At 45.8% G+C, this 17,964-nt stretch overlaps 4 protein-coding genes across 5 annotated transcripts; 3 read left to right on the top strand and 1 right to left on the bottom strand.

The window, feature by feature from the left end:
* Nucleotides 1-2,197: 2,197 nt before the first annotated feature.
* Nucleotides 2,198-3,031, top strand: LOC119659901. Its single transcript, XM_038068226.1, has 3 exons — nt 2,198-2,361; nt 2,511-2,888; nt 2,959-3,031. Exons 1-3 carry the CDS (start codon nt 2,214-2,216, stop codon nt 3,012-3,014), a joined length of 582 nt encoding a protein of 193 aa, XP_037924154.1. The 5' UTR covers nt 2,198-2,213; the 3' UTR covers nt 3,015-3,031.
* A 37-nt stretch (nt 3,032-3,068) lies between these two features.
* On the top strand, nt 3,069-3,855 carry LOC119659902 (RNA guanine-N7 methyltransferase activating subunit). The gene has a single exon (XM_038068227.1). It carries the CDS (start codon nt 3,106-3,108, stop codon nt 3,520-3,522), a length of 417 nt encoding a protein of 138 aa, XP_037924155.1. The 5' UTR covers nt 3,069-3,105; the 3' UTR covers nt 3,523-3,855.
* Nucleotides 3,856-9,422: 5,567 nt separating this feature from the next.
* Nucleotides 9,423-16,976, top strand: LOC119659569 (zinc transporter ZIP1). 2 transcript variants are annotated; one of them, XM_038067724.1, is made up of 6 exons: nt 9,423-9,561; nt 10,329-10,809; nt 10,874-11,085; nt 16,151-16,340; nt 16,397-16,772; nt 16,852-16,976. In XM_038067724.1, the coding sequence occupies exons 2-6, from the start codon at nt 10,594-10,596 to the stop codon at nt 16,857-16,859; spliced, it is 1,002 nt and encodes a 333-aa protein (XP_037923652.1). In that variant the 5' UTR covers nt 9,423-9,561; nt 10,329-10,593; the 3' UTR covers nt 16,860-16,976. The 2 variants fall into 2 exon arrangements, with proteins under 2 accessions (XP_037923652.1, XP_037923651.1); XM_038067723.1 differs by having other exon boundaries at nt 9,427-9,561; nt 10,517-10,809.
* LOC119659570 lies at nt 16,923-17,522 on the bottom strand. Its single transcript, XM_038067725.1, has one exon. The coding sequence runs from the start codon at nt 17,427-17,429 to the stop codon at nt 17,016-17,018; it is 414 nt and encodes a 137-aa protein (XP_037923653.1). The 5' UTR covers nt 17,430-17,522; the 3' UTR covers nt 16,923-17,015.
* Between the last annotated feature and the right edge of the window lie 442 nt (nt 17,523-17,964).

Genomic DNA, 17,964 nt, shown 5'->3' with positions numbered 1-17,964 from the left:
CGACCAGAATGTCAGCCGTTGAAAGCCAGCGAGGAAGCAGAGGCCCACTGAAATCCTGTTCAGGAACCAATACCAGAAAACCATACATACATACAAGATAGCGAAGAATAAGGAGGCCGGTAATGTCGACGCGGGGAATGAAAAGGATTCCGCCAAATACCAAGCGATTGAAAAAACTCGCCGTAGTGGAAGTCCCTGAGCAATACCCAAGGAAACTCCTTATTAGCGGGAAAATCAAAACTGGATGGGTAAGGCAGGGTAAGAATTCGGATAATGCCTATCAAGTGCTGAATGTCAGCAACTTGCAAGGGACCCGATAGGAGGACAGCATGCCGGATATGGGTTCAGGTAGATTACGAAGTGAAGACCTGCAATGAAAACGAGAGTTGCTTTCTCTGCAAGGATCGTGGCACATCTAATGCGAGCGTCTCACACACTGCAGGCTCGTGACGTTGTCCAATCTTTAGGGCGAAACTAGAAAGGGCTAGGGTGCGAATAGCATGATCCGCATTCAACAAATGAACATGTACCGGAGTGCAACCACTCACCAGCTGCTAGCAAAATTCGCTGCGGAGGTAAAAGTTCATCTAGTGTTAATCAGCGGGCAATACCGGAACAGGGACCCAGTTTCATGGCATCTCGACTTATCGGATACCGCTACCATCTGCGTTCCAGCCGTGACAGACCTTCTATGTACTGGTGGACCGTGGCATATACATAGATGTACTCCGGCTGCAGCTGGAGTCTCGACCTTGAGTCGGCTAATGGCGAATGTTCGGAACCATAGGAGATATCTTCTTATGGGAGCAACGCAGTCCGTTCTGCTCTATGGCGCGAAGTTATGGGCTAATGCCCTTGACAAGGGGGAGGGGCATCGTAAGAGCCTTGCTGAACTGCAGAGACGGGGAGCTTTGCGAGGGGCATCTGCTTATCGCACTGTCTCGAAACCGGCCTTGGTGGTGGTCGCGGGAGTGATCCCCTTGCTAAGGAGAGTAAAGGTATCTACAACTGCAAGGGTGAAAACTTAAGATAGGTCAACGCACCCTTACCGAGTTGCAACTCTCTTGACAAAATGAGCCAAGCGACAGATGGACTGCGCGGCTCAATAATTTAGATCCGTCACTGAGGTTTTCTGTCTTACCTCACTAGATTGGGAAGGCGCGATCTGATGATTGTGTGTTCTGCAATGGAGTGGCGGAAAAGATGGATCGACTTTCGTCAGAAGCTTTAGGCAAACACAGGGGAGCTCTCTCCAGACAACAATGTCAGAGAAATGCTGAAGGGCGCTGGCAGATGGAGTCGTATTCGGGCTCTTCTTATGGCAAAGAAGATTAAGCTCGACCGGCGGAGAGACCGGATGAGGAGGAGTTTACTGAACTAACAACTCGCTTCCTCCCCTCCTGTCCCGTTTGTGAAATAAGTTCCCTGACTTGAAGGCCCCCAACGCCGGGAGAGCAGAAAGGCTGGCCCGCAGTAATGTGTCAAACGGTTCTAGACTAGTTCTCTGATGAGAGGGAGGTGTTTAGATGATAGTTCGGCAGCGTACTTTTACGGGAGTCCAAGACTGCGCATAAACGCATTCACCGTGTATGAATAAAAAAAAACGTTATCCTCAGTTGCCAAGCATGAGTTATACATTCAAATTGACTATGGTCAACCACGAAGACAGAGTTCTCCCAAAAATCAAAAGAAAAAATGGGGGTTTTTGACCGCACAGGTCATCCACGACATGGACGCTCATTACAAAGGTGAAACAATATCAGTTATGCAAAACAAATTACTTGCAATGGAGCGTAATGGACACAACAATAACTTGTCATAGCATATACCATTCCGCCTGATATCATCGTGACCAGTATCGATGAACTCCACGGTTAGCTTCCCGGCGTCATATTTTAGGAACGAACTGTATTTCATTCGGGGCAAATTCTATCGAGGTCAACTTATGTATACATTACTTACGGCATTGGCTGCAGCTCTCCCACATTCCCATCCAATTCTGGGTTAATAGTTCACTGAATCAAACACGAAAATAAGTAACTTAACATTTTCCTCACCCACGCCAGCAACCGTCACTAACGCATTTCCGGCCTCTCGGACTGGAGCCGAAACTCACCACACGTTCCACAAATCATATGATCCGCGGTGGGCGCTGGTGACAAATCATCTGGGCATGTTGACTTTACATGCGGCTCCCGTCAAGGTGAAAAAAGATGAAGTTTCGTATTATGACAGGGAGTGGAAGGTTGGCGATTCTCCTATTTCTTTCGGTTTTATTCAGTTTTAAGTTCTGCGCGACGGAAACATCCACCGAGACTGAGACCGAAAAGGACGTGGACCAAGGAGAAACTATTCTAGAAGGTGAGTATCGCGCGAAAAGTGCGATTAATTGAAGCTTATCTGCCATGAGTGCGGATACCAAACACTGACGTGTAAAAACTCAGGTTTAGAATTGAATATTTCCCTGGGTTGCTTGCTTGGTTGCTTCTCAACATGCTGATCCGTTTCAGATTATCTGGTTTGCCGTACCTGTGGTGCCGATGCAGCTCTAAGCAATTTCGTCATCAGCCAATTAAGCCCCAAAGCCTTGGTCGCGGCGAACGAGACACTTTTCGGAAAAGAAGTTCTGGTGCAAATTCTCGAGAATCCTTTGGGACTGCGCTACGAAGTTGTTACCTCTCGAAGGGCGACGTGCAAGCGGATCGGCGTCTGGACAAAGTCACACACCTGGTTCCCCGGCTACGCGTGGAAATTGTGCCTTTGTTCGAGGTGCTCCGCCCATCTAGGATGGATGTTTGAACCGATCGCCACAGCAACCGACGACCAGTTCTTCCCGACCGAGAAGGGCTTCTATGTTATTGTACTTAGTAATATCATCCCAGAGAAGGGTAAGTTTTCTAAATATCACCGCATGACACCGTATAACAGTCATTATAACGGTTTTTTCTGCGTTTCCAGAAGTGAAATCTCTCCTGGCATCTGCATACACACCAACCGCCCCCGGAACCGACTAGCACCTATTAACTCCACTCAAAAACATCTACAAGGGAGTTTTGTAAGCTTCAACTTAACCAGAAAACAGCAGGACCCAGAGCTATTGCCAAAATGGTCGACCCCAATCGAAAAATCAATCGTCTCACCGACAAAGACATCGAGTTCCTTGACGAGTGCGAGGAGGAATTCAAAGATCGCTTCACCGAGACCGACGAGGAGTTCATGCGACATTGCCGCAAGGAAGTGCCACCGGTGCCCATCATAGATCCTTGGTCGGCGCGAAAATTCGATTCCCCGGACAACCGCAGACGTGGTGGCGGTGGACGGGGTGGTGGTGCTGGTGGTTTCCGCGATAACAATCGCAATTTTCATAATGATCGGCGTGGCGGCGGTCGGGGCTATCACTCGGGCGGCTACGGACGCTTCCAGCATCGCGGACGGCACAATCACTATCATCACGACCGCAAACCGTATTCGCGCAACGACGGTGACGGCTACGGGCGCTTCGGCCGAAACAATGACCACTAAACAGCGGATAATTGAGGGCGAGAGGGCGCGGAGATTTTGTGTGATGGACGAGCGGGTGGAGAGTAATGCGGCGCGAACAGTTGGTGGTTTCAGTGAACGGTGTGAAATTTTTTATAGTGGAAAAGATGAAATTAAAAGACTTGGAAGGCCGAGGTTTTCGCTGTCGGACAATATAAATCGTTGAATTTTCTCTTTAAGTTCTTTTCGTATGTCAGCGTATTCTTGTAAGTGTGAAATAGAAAACGTTGTGATTCGATGACTAAGTTTCAATTAGTTCGCTCCTCAGGAGACTTTTTTTATTGCCAATAAAAACATTTACATTTCCAAAATAAACGACGATTGTTTCCTGAACTATTCGTGATGGAAGGAACAGCTTTTCGTGCTCAATGAATTGAATTGATGATTCAAAACCCTTCAAAATCTGTGAGTCAGAATCTGAAACATTAGAATTGGTAGGCATCACAAGAAGAGGGAGAACATATAGGGTTCGGTGCCTCTAATACGTAGACCGAAAGGACCATTAGATGGATCGCTAGAACTACGAATCAACTATGAGAAAATAGGGAAAGGCGCCCATTATGTGTATGTGTCCGGAATCCAGGCAAGGTAACAATGAGGCACTAATAAAGATCAAGATGACTCCCGAGAGAACTAATAGCATCTATAACTCCATCCCTGGACGAGGATGAAAACTCGTGATGGTCATCCCCATCAGAAATTTATGACGCATCAAAGTGTAGTTTTTTGGATGATAAAATTTTAACTTTCAACCCTGCCTCAGAGGAGAGGGGGCTGGGTATGTAAGAGAAGTTCCAATTACTCTGACTTCATTTTGGAGCTCCAAAAACGACTGAGGGTGTTTGGATATCACCACTGTAAAGCCTGAAACCCCACTCCCAGATGGAGCAAAAAAGGATATGCAGGAAAAGGAGGAAGGCTCCCTCTTTCTAGGCCCGCCAAAGTCTCCCCCTCCCCCCTTAATTTGTTATCTCCGGCCTTCAGTGCCTCCCAATTTGGCTTATTAATGATATGAAAATAGCGTCTTTTAGAAGCGCCGTAACTTTTAAAGAGGAAGGAGGGCGATCGCCACAACCCTTTAATCGAGCTAGGGGGAGGGAGCATTCTTCTGTATTCCCTTCTTACTTATACCCTTAGAGAAGGAAGTGATTAGCAAATCAAACTATCATCATATATCCTCCCTCTGAACCGCCATCAATCAATTCTTCGACAGGATTAGAGAAGAGAAACCTTTCTCCTCCTCTTAGATTTCCCCGCCCTCCCTGAAGGTGTGAGCGTCATTGCACGCTTTTTAATTATTACAATTTCACTAACATTATTCTCCTGGATGGAGAGTAGTACATGTCTCAGGTTCGGCAGTACCCTCAACAAATGCCACGGTAATGCACGTCGACCTCAACACCTAAAGCCCCACCATCAAATCCTACTCTCACCTTCGGCCAACCCCCTACACAGCAGATGAGAGATGGTAAACAGCAACTTCTCTGCACCATAAACTAAAGAGGAGCCGACTGCTCCTTCAGATTAGAAGCTGTGCAACAGCATAAGAACGTGTTAACAGTATAATACTATCTTGGAACCTGAAAATCCATCCTAATCGGCCGAAACCAATTTAGAAGGGGAATTATTCGCAAGAAAAACTAAAAAATTGGCCAAATTGGGATTGAAGGTCCGTTCGTATATACTGTCCCGTCGGCACGTGGTGGACCAGGAGCGTCCTTTCACACTTCAGTCCCTATGAGTTACTCCCTCACGTGTCATTTTACTAAATTTTACTTGTCCCTTAACCTATGTGGGACCGTACAGGACCCTAAAATACAAACAGGTGAATATTGCACGTACTAATCGGAAAGCAGCTTCGTGTGCGCTGAAAATTTAAAAAAAAATACACAATAAGCCGCGCGTGTGGAGCCGTAAAACGCAAAACCGAATCCTCAGTTGATTCTTGCCGCCAGCGACACCAGTTATTCCGACGCGAAGGATACGTGTGAGGTGGTTCCCCAACCTGGGCGCCGGAACGTTGGGGTCGATCCGGTGTTTAGAACTACCAGTCCTGTTCTCGATGCGATTTCCAGAGTTCGTTTCCCTCTGGAGTCTGTGTGAGGCATGCCCCATTCAAGTGCCCTGACACTGAAGTAACCTCCGACCAGAATCCGAAAGTCCGGCATCGTCTCATTCGGCGTAAGATAGTCACTGAAAAACGTTTTCCCCGAACACCGAATCCAGACAAAGCTGTCCCCTCGACCTTGGGTAAGAACCCTAAGGAGGGTGCGTCCCGAACCCAGATGACAGCGTTACCTAATATGTCAGGGTGCCATGAAACTGGATCCTTGTTTTGGTACTGCTCACTGATGAATACTAAATCAACTTTGGTCTGCGCAACGAATTGCGCTAGCAACTCGTGAGCGGTGCATATTGATTTGTAGGACGAGAATCATGTTGACCGCTTCCTAGCTCTTTCCAATTCTGCTCTGTAGAATGGACACTGTCCCGAGCCCACAGTGTGTGCAAGGTTGTCATCAGACGCGCCACAGTCCCTGCATAGGACCCAGCTTTCCTTTTCATTGCAGATGTTCATTTTATGGCCTGACTGACCGCATTTACGGCATGTTGCCCTTCTGTCAGGTCCCCGACAGGTTGCAGATGTGTGCCCATAATTCAAACATATGTAACATTTGGTTGGGGCGGCCCGGATTCGTATCTACACACTACCCAACCAATTCTTATTCTCCCGCTGTTTAGAAGCTTCCTCGCGTATTGCTTGGCAACTTCCACCACAGCGAGTTTTTGCCCTCGGGAGTTCGCAGAGGTAATACCAATCCGGGCAATGGTTACGCGTTTGATGGCCTCTTCCACGTCGTTCTTTCCTGTGGCTCAGTCAAGATCTCGGATTTCCAGAGAGCACGAGGGTTCCAGGTTGGAAACTAAAGCTCTTTCTCCCAAAAGCCCCTTGACTGCTTCACAGAACATAACTTTATTTGTTGTCCTCGGGTTAAGTTCGGCTAGGACTCCACCACCCTTCGTTATACTAATGGAAGACACTTCTGCTTCATTATCTTCGGGTTTGATCTTGTAACGGATTTCACTTAGGACTTCCGCAAAATTTTTGCCTTCCGTCCGCTTAATAAGTAGAGTACTGGTGGTCTATTTATCCTTCGCCTTCCCACCTTTTCTTTTGGGATTCCGTCCTTCGTCTCCGCCTTAATTTTAGGCAGAGGTTTTTCTGATGACGCGTCGTGTTGTTATCTCTTGTTTCTCTTTTCTTTCTTCTTTTGAGCCCTGGAGAGTATCAGAGTAAAGCCTCCTTCAGATGTCCCTTCCTCCTTTCGTTTTTTCCCCAGTACGCTCTGCAATGGGCTGTCTGCGATCGGTTTGGTACTCGTAGTGTTCTCGTCGAGAGACGCGATTGTTTTTACTTCCCGCTGATTTTCTCTTACTCTCCATGTCCGCCTATAATAAGAAATTCTGTCTAGGAGCTCCTCCAGCTCCATTGGCCCGTTTTTCATCCCTTTGCTGACGTTTTTCTGGAGGAAAGTTGCAGATCGCATGCGCTTCACAACTGCCGGGCATTTCCTAATAAGCTTTTCCTCTTCAGTTTGCGCCAGAGTAGTGGATAGCCCTTCTACTCGGCTCATATTCGAAACCATTAGGTTACTTTCGGCAGTTTCCACTGTGCCTCTTTCCGCAGTTATAGCACTGCGTGGTTCTGTCTGGGTTCCCCAGCCAGCTCACTCTCCATTTCCACTATCTCCTCGTTTGTTTTGCTTTTGTTCGCCATTTAAGTTATTTATCAGCGCATCGTGTGCAAGGGGGCGGGTCGTAATAGTCAGGAACGGGTATACTCTCGGCAACAAAGCCCTGAGTCCTATCCTACGGTTAGCTGATTCCGGAACTCACGGACGGATCAGCGCTCGCTCGGGACAACGCGGTCTACCAATACCGGTTCAATGCACACTACTCGACCAGGGCCACAACTATCAACTTGACAGAGCTAGGCTCAAATCATCCCATCGAGAGCTGTCGACGTGTCCGGGGACTCCCAGTGTGCCCCGGCGTATATCGGTCATTAGCAGTTCGCTCTTCACCGAGAAACTTTCTCGAGGCTACTACCTCAGATGCAGGTATTATGCCAGCTAGGGGGTCAGAACTACCTGCTCGGGCACCTAGGGAACACCACTCCCCATATCGTAAGCGACCTGTTAAGGATCGTTGACGACCCTTGAGGGGGTCTATGATAGCATAGCCAGGGTAAAACTGTACACGGCCATGAGAGAATTCGGTATCCCGACGAAATTAATAAGTCTGACTAGACTGAACTTGACTAATGGGCGAAACCAGATAAAAGCAGCAGGATCACTCTCAAGACCATTCAACATTAACAACCGACGAAATTAATAAGTCTGACTAGACTGAACTTGACTAATGGGCGAAACCAGATAAAAGCAGCAGGATCACTCTCAAGACCATTCAACATTAACAACCGTCTAAGACAAGGGGATGGTCTACCATGTATCCTCTTTAACTTGGCCCTGGAAAAAGTGATCCGTGATGCTGAGGTAAATGCGAAATCCACTCAACTATTGGCCTATACTGACGATATCGACATCATCGGAAAAACCACCCGGGGCATATAAACTGCGAACTCTTTGCCGCGAGAGAAGAGTCCTCCGAAAAATTGGTAGCCCCCTACATGAAAATGGACGATTCCGTAGCTCACATAACGACAACCGTCTTGTTGTGGATAAAATCCAGCGCAATAAGTTGCGGTTGGCGAGCCAACTAATCTGTATTGATGAGGATGATCCAACCCGAAAAGGTTTATGGTAGGAAAAGAAGATGAAGCGGGCCCTGCCTGAGATGGAGCAATGGCGTAGATAAGGACACCGGACAGTATTTAGGGATATCAAATTGGTGGACCTGAACGCAAAACTGGAGTACCCTGAGATCCTTACTAAGGCAAGCCTAGACTGGATATCGGTTGTTGAGCCGTTGATGATGACTAGCGTAACCTAGATGGTGGTGATATTATTGGTAATCAAGCTATCAACGAGCGCCCCTAATCTAAAATTGAGCGGAATGTCCTCAACCCTGTCGTCTTCTATGGTTCTGAATCAAAATTCATTTAGTCTATGAAATATAATGAATGCCATCTCGTGCCCTTGGAGACGAAGATGTTGTGTTGAATTAGTTACATAACCCGGCTCGATCACATCCGAGATGAGGAGATCCGCGATCGATATGGGGATGCACCGATCATGGAAAAATTGCGAGAGGGGCGTCTTCGATGGTATGGTCACGTAATGCCCGCTAACGAAAATTCATTTGCCACAACGGTGGCTTTGAACGCTGGGTAGGGATTTGAAAGTCTCGCGACTGCATCCAGATCAGGCCTTTGATAGAATAAAATGACACAACCGATCATGACGGGCCGGCTTCGCTTGTGAACCGGATAAAGGCTAAAGGACAAGGAAGTTCCTTCAGAGCATCTTGTTCTGAAGCACAGCAGATGGGCATGGCTAACTCTCCAGCTAGAGCATTTGGACAATAAAGCAGATTCTGTTCAAAAGAATAAAAAAGCTTTATTTTAATCAATCTTTCGGTTAAGATGCAAGTACTCTCCCCAAAAATAATCCCAACTCTACCTCCAACCACAGTCACGGCAACCCAGCCACAATGAGGTAATCGTTCCACTGTCAAAACTCGTTCAACCCGATGACCATGGAACGTGACTTTTCTTTGTTTTGACATTTCGCGACCCGTAGCCGCCTCCATCTCCTCCGCTGGCCCTAAGAACTGCATTTCGATAATAAAACTTTGCAATTGGATTCCCCGCGAATACCAAAAGATCATATTAGGCAACAAAATTGTCGGCGGCAATGTGATTCACGTAAATTCTGATTGTGGACAAATCTGCAAATTGAGTCATGGTCGTTTTGGAGCGAGTGGCGCGTTAGAACGCTTTCAGGGTGGAGGAGCTGCGAACGTTGAATTCGAAGGTGGCCGGAATTCTAGTGTGAAATTGTGAGTAAATGACTTTGTCTTGTTTAGTAACTTAAGGAGGATAGTGGCCTCGGTAGTAGCAGTGCACTCAGGAGTGTGGACATTTCTTAGTTTGTTGGCAAAACCGCGACGACTGAGACGTCCCGTGCCTTCCTACTGGCGGTATCTTTTGCGCAAACTAAATAACAAACAACAGTAAATTATGCTGCCCCAGGCAGCCTGACACTCAGATAACGTGATACGATTTGATAACAGTTTCTGGCTTTCATCTAGTGGCAAGGCGAGCAGGCAGTGGGAATTCGTGGAAGTAGTTCATCCAACTTTTGTCGGTGACGAATTTGATTCAGGACGCGCGTGGGGTAATTCTTTGTTGATGTGCGTTTGGGCATCCAATTAGGTGAACTACGCGCTAATGACCTTGGCGGTTTCGCTGTCAATTCAGGCTCAATTTGTCTTCTCAATTCAGGACACTCAAAATAAAGGTTTGCTCTGGCTCTATCAGTTCCCTAAATTTCTAATTTATTCCAATAAAATCCTGTTCCAGTGAAGCAAAGGACAATTAAGATTTAAAAGGGCTTTTCCTAAAAGACGTTGAACCTAACAAAAGTGACTGCCAGTTCCCCGCAAATTCATAATCCGGACCAAACGCTTTGAACTCAACATCGACCAGTGTAAATCCCCTGATAAACTTGTTCACACCTCCTAATAGCATCGCCAAATATTTGCTCAGCCCAACCGACTCAATGTAGATCACCTCACTTTGCTTTAAAATTTTCCAAACCATTTAGACTCGATCTCAGACTGAAATCTCACCCATTCGCTCGAAACTTCCCTCAACATCGACTTGATAACGAAGATGAATCAAGTTAATTGGTGTCGTGTAGAATAGACAACAAGAATCGTAACGATGTCTAGATAAGAACTGTTTTCATTAGTTAAGATTTGTTGAATGTTTCATTGCATCGAACAATCTCAGCGTGTCGTTCGCGATCTCTACGTCAGCAGCGATTGCTTTCTACGGTGAACTACTTTGAATAGAATCAACTCGAGAACATGGACGTGCTGGCGCTCGCAGCGGACCCCACTAAAGGAAACACGGCCAAAGTGCTCGCCATCTTCATCCTTGGTATTGGGAGCCTTTTCGTTGGTCTGTTGCCTGCCACAATCTCAGAAAGGAATCGCCGAAGGTATCCGTTGATTATATCAATTCTGCTATGCTTTGGAGCTGGAGTCCTGTTGGCTACGTCCGTTGTGCATATGCTGCCCGATGTGAGTACCATTTACCATTCTAATGTGCCGGTTTATAAGCGTTTTATATTTTCCCCTTTCTCAGGTGCGCGAGGAGATGCCAAAATATGCTGAGGTTGTGTTCTGCTGCGGGTTTTTCATAATCTATTTTATCGACGAACTTGTGCATTTGTTTTTCGGTGAAGCCATCCAGCATCGAAGTAGGTCGAATTCACAAGGAAGTTTACACAGTCATCATTCGCACACAAGGCCGAACTATGGAGCGGATCGGGAGACAGAGTCATTGCTGAATACGAAGTGGGTATTATCTCCTAACCGCAATTCTTTCTTAATTAAATTAGACTAGAAAAAGATGGCTACTCCTCTAGTCATTGTATTGTCCTACGAAATTCTTGCCAATTCATTGTAAAAATCCCGACATTAGACTCGAATCTTTTCCCTAAAATCGGCGAACAGTTCAACATAATTCTATCACTACTAAATTCAGATGATTCACGTAAAAAGACGCAGCAAATATTGGATATTTGTTATGTTAATTAGAACTATCGTTGCGGCACAGCACTCCGCCCCCCAGTGAAATCAATGGGGTTGGGCGAGAAAATCCATGGCGTCGTTACTGGGCCGCAAAAGCTCACCGGTGAGCGTTAAAACGAACGCAGAAAAAAAGGCTTCAAACTGGTTAAGGAGATCGTTTTGGGCTTGCCGCTAACGTCTAGTTTGAACGAACCTTACGCGCGGTCGAGAACCTTACGAGGGCCCTCATATGGTAGCTGTAGCGCCGCCGGGTGGCATCAGTCGTCACCAGGACGTGGGTGCAGACTTTGAGGTCCCTAGATATACCAAAGATACCGAAGACGGTTTCAATTTGGCAATGGTCTCCCGTAGCAGGCGCAACATTCCAGGTTCTTCAAGTCCATCTCTCTTGTCGAGAACCAGGTCGCTGGGGGGTAATAGTTTCTCCCGGACACCAGATCAGCAGAACTGGTAGCAAACTCCTCGCGGACGGCTGTACGGAGACTGAGCAGAACGAAAGGCAAGATCTGCGGCCAGGACGACTCGTTGCGCGCCATAATGGCTGCCGCCAGCGTCCGATGCCAACGTTCTAGCACCCCATCTAGGTGTGCGGAAAGTGTGCAGTTCTCCGATGACATTTGAAATCGAGGAGTTTTCTTAGCTCTGAGATGAGAGTATATTCGGACGGATACAAGGACGACTTGTCTGAAGGAGACTTTATCAAAATAGTTGCCAAGACCCACAAAAAGAAGGCGAGAAAAGATAAAGGGAAATAAGCAGAAAAGACGAGGAAACGAAGTACTAGACCGTCGGATCTGCTCATTAAGCGACGGAAAACAAGACATTTGCGGAAGTCCTTATTCAAATCCGCTACAGGATGAAATCCGAAGACAATGGAGCGGAAGTGTCTTCCATACGGAAAACGAAGAGTGGCGGAGTCCTCGTCCAACTGGGCCCGGAGGCGACAAGCAACAGTACGCTCTGCAAAGCGGTCAAGGGGTTTTTGGGGGAGACGGCTTTTGTTTTTAGTCTAGAACTTATGTGCTTTCTAGAAATCCGAAATCTTGACTGCCTCATAGAAAAGGTCGAAAAGGTCACCAGGTCAGATCGTGCCGCGTTTGGTAAGAGCGTCGCACACACTGCGGGCTTAGGAGGGTATCAAATGTTTAGGGAGGAACTATAAAGGGCTATTGCGCGGACAGCATGATCCACATTTTACAAATTAACATGGATCGGAGTGCAGCCGCTCACCAGTTGCAGGCTGCGAAGGGAACATCCCTGACATCACTTTCGTGTCTCAATCTCTGGTACCATCGGTAGATGGGTGCCGAGTCCTGAAAGACTTCTCGGCAAGTGATCATTAGTACATCACGTTCGAAGTGGTTAACGCTACCTACCGGTGTGCACCAACTCGGCATTCCCCCTACGCGTGGAATGTTGCGAGGGAAAACATCGGGAAGTTCGTCGAAGCTCATGGAACAAGCATAATCGCGTATACTATTTATTTATCCTTGTCGCTGAAAGGTAGTTCTCAAAGATGGCGGTAAAGAAGACGCTGTCAGTCCGACCAAACCCAAGTGGCCGAGGAGAACCTCTATAGTGGTGGCACCGGAAGGCGCTGTATCACATTGGTTTGTCGGCCGTGATGCTATATTCGAATGCTCCAAGACCTAACTAGGGCGATCAGACCTGGGTCTGCACGGGGGCTCATCTGAAGTGACAATGGGTCATAAAATTTTACCAGGGATATAATGGTACCATGGGAACCGGGGTAGCCTCTGAATTCACATACTTCGGGAGGATGGAAATCACGTCGGGAGTAGCACAGGGATCCATCCTAAGGCCAGGCCTCTGGGACGCTTCCGACGATAGTCTGCTGAGACTCGATATGCGCGAAGAGTCCTGCTTGGTCGATTATGCAGGCGACGTTGCTGCAGTTGTTGCCGGACGCACTGTTGAATAGGCGCAAAGTATCATATATAGATGTGGTACGTAGAGTATAATTAGAGCGACACTCATTAAGTATGGGGAACCCCCAGACAATCACATCTGGTCATTGCATTAAGTATGGGGAACCCCCAGACAATCACATCTGGAAACCATGAGTAAGTGGGTCACGCAAGTACAGCATGTACCTAGCAGTAGATGTGAGCGCGGGGGGGTAATTAGATTTGGGATATAAATAGAATGCATTGTAATAAATAATCAGTAGCTATTCACACCGTCATTACGTCGTCACGTTAAATCAATAAAATACTTTTAGTTTAACCAAACTATCATTCTTTTAATACTATCTCCTGGACCCATAAACCCTATATAGATGCAACGGGTAAGCGGATGGATGACTACACATGGTTTCAGCCTTGCGTTGGACAAAACGGAAGTAGTCATCTTGACCACAAAGGAAATCCCAACCCTGAGAAGAGAGTAGATTCAAACTGCATTCTCTGGTGGGTAACTATTACGGTAAGAACACCAAAGCGCGGAATTCAGTCTCGGCAGAGGGCTCAGCACATGACTGTGTTGTAATGTCCTTTAGAAGTATGGCTTCATTCCTCACGTGAACCGATCAACGATCGTGAAGCAATAGTTGTGGCCATGCGAATCTCGCAAAGACCCTACAATGTCGACGATTACGATGCGGAAGCGCCATGTGGACCTAAGGTATAGTCCTACTTCCTTCCGAGTTTGCCTAGTGACATCTGACATGTGATATACTCTCTGGCCCAAGAATTAACGTCTTTGTTTACGGCCTTCTCAGGAATTGCCAAAATAGAGAAAAGGCCGCGCGGGGGTAGTTTTTAGTGGATGCTTGGACGGCTCACCTGGTGGTGACGTGTGTGGTTTTAATATCTCCGTGTACCTACACAAATAGTGGTCCAATTACGTGATGTATTATCAGTTTTGAAAAACCAAGTTAATGAGGAAACATCATATCCAAAAACAATATCGGAAATCGGGCAAATGGCTCTGATGTTATAAGGCTGCGATGGGTAAGTCCTGGGAACTTTTACCACAACGGACTCATTAGATGTATAGACCCATAATGAAGCCCATTTTAATGAATGAATGCATCCTCTGGTGGCTAAGTTTGAACTTTGCTAACACTGGAGGGCGGTCACAGAATTACGGTTGGCTAGGTATTGCTAGAGCGATGAGAACAACGATTTTCGCCTCTTTCGAAGCTATAACAAATCTGTTTCGTTTGGAGGAAAAACGGAAAACAGCTAACGCTGCATACAAGTTCGTGGATAGGCAAACGCTAAGTGGTTGTGATACTGATCATTCATTACTTGTAATCACCAAAAGTGAAGAATGATTTAATGGGTCCTGCTCCTTAAATAAGCACATGCTAAATATGGGATTGGCCAGTGTGAGAAATAGCAGAAGGCGGCCCTGTATTTCATATGCAGGTTGTCGGGACCTTAAACGAAAGCACCTCAGAAAGATTTTTTCGAAGAAGGATATGCGTATTCTTTGCCTCTGATTTGCCAAAGTCTGTGAACACTCTAGGCGGGAGTCCGTTACATAGGCGACTTTAAGGAATAGTACAATGGGCCTAATAAAAGGCCTGAGTGTTTGGAGCTGCGGTTCCTTCGAATGTGTCAATTTAACGTATCCTCTGCAAAAGCGTAATCCCGCAATAGGAAGGGAGTACAATCTAGAGTGCCCCCCATTTAGTAGCGCTAGAATTCTGACTCAAGTTGTAGAAAGCGAAAATTCTGGGGTCCTTTATACCGCTGCTGAGAATTCCACGTACATTCCAAAAACCAATTCGTGCTCTTGCACGATAGCCCTTTACGCTAAGCAGGGCATACTTTTAGTGAATTCTCAACCTCTTCACACATGAAGCAACGATTCTGATTTAGGTAGTTGTCCACTACATTACGCAGGTTCGAGACAATCAGGCAGAGTCTTTCTGTTTTTTTTGTGCGGATAAACCAGAGTATTTGTGTTCGGTAGTGAAATGTTGGCCGATACAAAACGAATGTATTTATTTTTGAATTTGACAGAAGTCTGTGGCTTGATGACTAGCAGATGTGAGCTTCTCTCTCAGGTTTGGTCAGTGGAATTACTGACCTTCATCATGTTCCTTCTTGAGTGGAATGGATGGGTGCATAACAAATAAAAGATTTGGATTCTTTAAGGAATTTCTGGAGCTTCGAAAGGTCGGAAAGTCGGTGATGCAATAGAGTTCAACATGCTTGTACCATTTGAACTTATCAGTGGCTTTTTTCTCACGTACCAACGGCAAGAATTGCCCTTTAAGAAACTCCCAATTACGTTGTTCAAACGCTAGGATAATGGCGATTGTCGCATGACCTTGAGATAGCGTTGGGGACACGATAGCTTTAAAGTCACTTCTCTCAAGGATAACTAATCTGAACTCAGCCCTTCTAGAAATATTTAACGTTGGATGTATCCGAAGTAGGGGGTTAAGCTCGATCGTCCGACTTAACATATTTCATATATCGTTGGTAAGAGAAATGGTCTGGCGGATAAGTGACAACCCGATCATATTTGTCAGTAATGGAACTATAGAAAGCGGCAATCAAAGGCGCTTCGGAAATAAAAAAGTAGTCATCTTGGCTTTTGAGGAAAAGACATCTCTAGTGGCCTCAGGAAGTCAAGGATGCGAGGGTGATGGAAAAGTGGGGCTATTTCATGGTTCAACTGATCCATGTGACCTCCCGTTTGCTGATATTTTCACTGCCGGCTATAGCTATAAGGACGATTTCCATTATCTGAAATACATTTTGTTGATAGTACCATAAAATAAAGTTTTTGTTTTGATATCTCAAATATTTTCCACACGTTCATTTCAAGCATTAAATATTATTTCCTCCAGTGCTGGACATCATCACGCCCAAGATCCAGATGCCTGCAGCCATGGCGATCCAAGTGCCCCAATTTGTCATGTTAGCCACGAAGAGCCCTGTACAGAAAACATGACCGGCACATTTGGGCTGCTTTGTGCTCTGTCCTTACACGCTTTCATTGAAGGTCTTGCGATAGGCGTCCAAGACTCTAGTAACAAAGTAAGTTCTCTACCCTTTTCTCACACAAAATTGAAACATCTGACAATTCAATTTAGGTCATGATTCTCCTTGTGGCTGTAGCTTGCCATAAATACGTTATGGGGTTCTGTTTAGGTCTGGAGCTGTGTGCCAACGCTACAAGCACTCTCCGATCTCATCTCCTAGCCATATTAGTATTCTCACTAGGTTCAGCTGTTGGTATCGGAATAGGAATGATTATTGTAGATCTACCGGATACATTGACGAAGTCTGCACTGCCCATATTGCAAGGGCTAGCAGGTGGAACGCTTCTGTATGTTACCGTTTTGGAAGTATTGCCGCGCGAAAAAGCACGGTGGCATCGCAATAGACGAAGAAAATATGCTGGTGTCACCCAGTTTTTAGCTGTTGGCTGTGGATTCGCTGTTATGACTTTAATTAATTTTTATATTGGTGAGTAACTTATCGAAGGAGAAGGGCGAAAAGTTTGTCAATGCAAAAATCCATGTCTAATTTTTACCTTTCGTTCCAGGTGACTAAGCACAAATCTCAAACTGTTCCTAATTTGTTTGTATGTATGTTATGTAATTAAGTGTACCAAAGTCCTGATGTACAGAATATATTTCTAATAAATTTATTCAAGCAATGCAACAATGATTTAAAATTCAATACATTTTACCACCACCACTTTACCCTTCATTGCATATCACATATTAAAAACTTGCCAATAGATACCAACCCAAACAGAGCCAATCCCACGGTCAACCGATACAAAATTTGATCTCTGATTCCCATTTTCAGAAAAACTGGTTTCCCATCGTCCCGTTGAAATCTCTCTTGAAGTTTTTTGAATTTATTATCAGCACCACTGCCAACGCTCCCTCCAGATTCATCGTCGCCACAGTTTGAGTCCGAGTCCTTTTCAGGTTTTTTCTTCGGTGGATCACATAAAGAAAGCCTAGTTGGGCTCGATAGATGTAGGTCAAGTTTCATATTTCGAAATGAATTGTTACTTTTCCTGATTTTCCTTTTTATGGGATTGGTAAAACGGATGGAGGGTTTTAAAATAGAATTCCGGGCAACTGTTTTGAAGATAATGTCTAAGGCCATTCTTTTGGAAGCTCTATTTGATAGGAAACGGTTGGTTCTTAATTAAGTAAGTTGACACAACGATTGTCAAAGAAGAGCCTGCCTTGATACGTCTGCCTACTTTTCTGTCTTAGCAATTCCTTTAATTGACCGAATAAAGTATATTTAGTTGGACGACATTTAAGCGTTTTATTTGGCAGTGATGATAGAAGCGGACGGAGAACTTAAGTAATGGGAGAGCATTGATGATGAAAAGACTTTTAGTAAGCACCAAAGAAGCGGAAGGAGATTGAAATTAACAAAGAAACTGGAAGAAGTTCCGCAGATAGAAAACAGAATGAAAATTTACTGCCGAAAGAAAGATAAGAATGGTGGGAGAATATGGTTCCCACAAACCCCTATGTAGGCGTTTACCACACCTTTGTGCCGTCGCTGTTGGTTACTGGCGATTTGCTTTAGCTGCTTCCAATATTTTCCAAGAAGCTTGCATTCCTCAACTGTTCTACGCCACTAGTTCTAGGGCGATCCACTGGTCGGCCAACATGGGATAGTGGAT

This window comes from Hermetia illucens, chromosome 6 (assembly GCF_905115235.1).
Source record: "Hermetia illucens chromosome 6, iHerIll2.2.curated.20191125, whole genome shotgun sequence".
Taxonomy (NCBI): Eukaryota; Metazoa; Arthropoda; class Insecta; order Diptera; family Stratiomyidae; genus Hermetia; species Hermetia illucens.
Note: the sequence above shows the minus strand (reverse complement) of the source record. Positions and strands in the feature narration are given on the sequence as shown.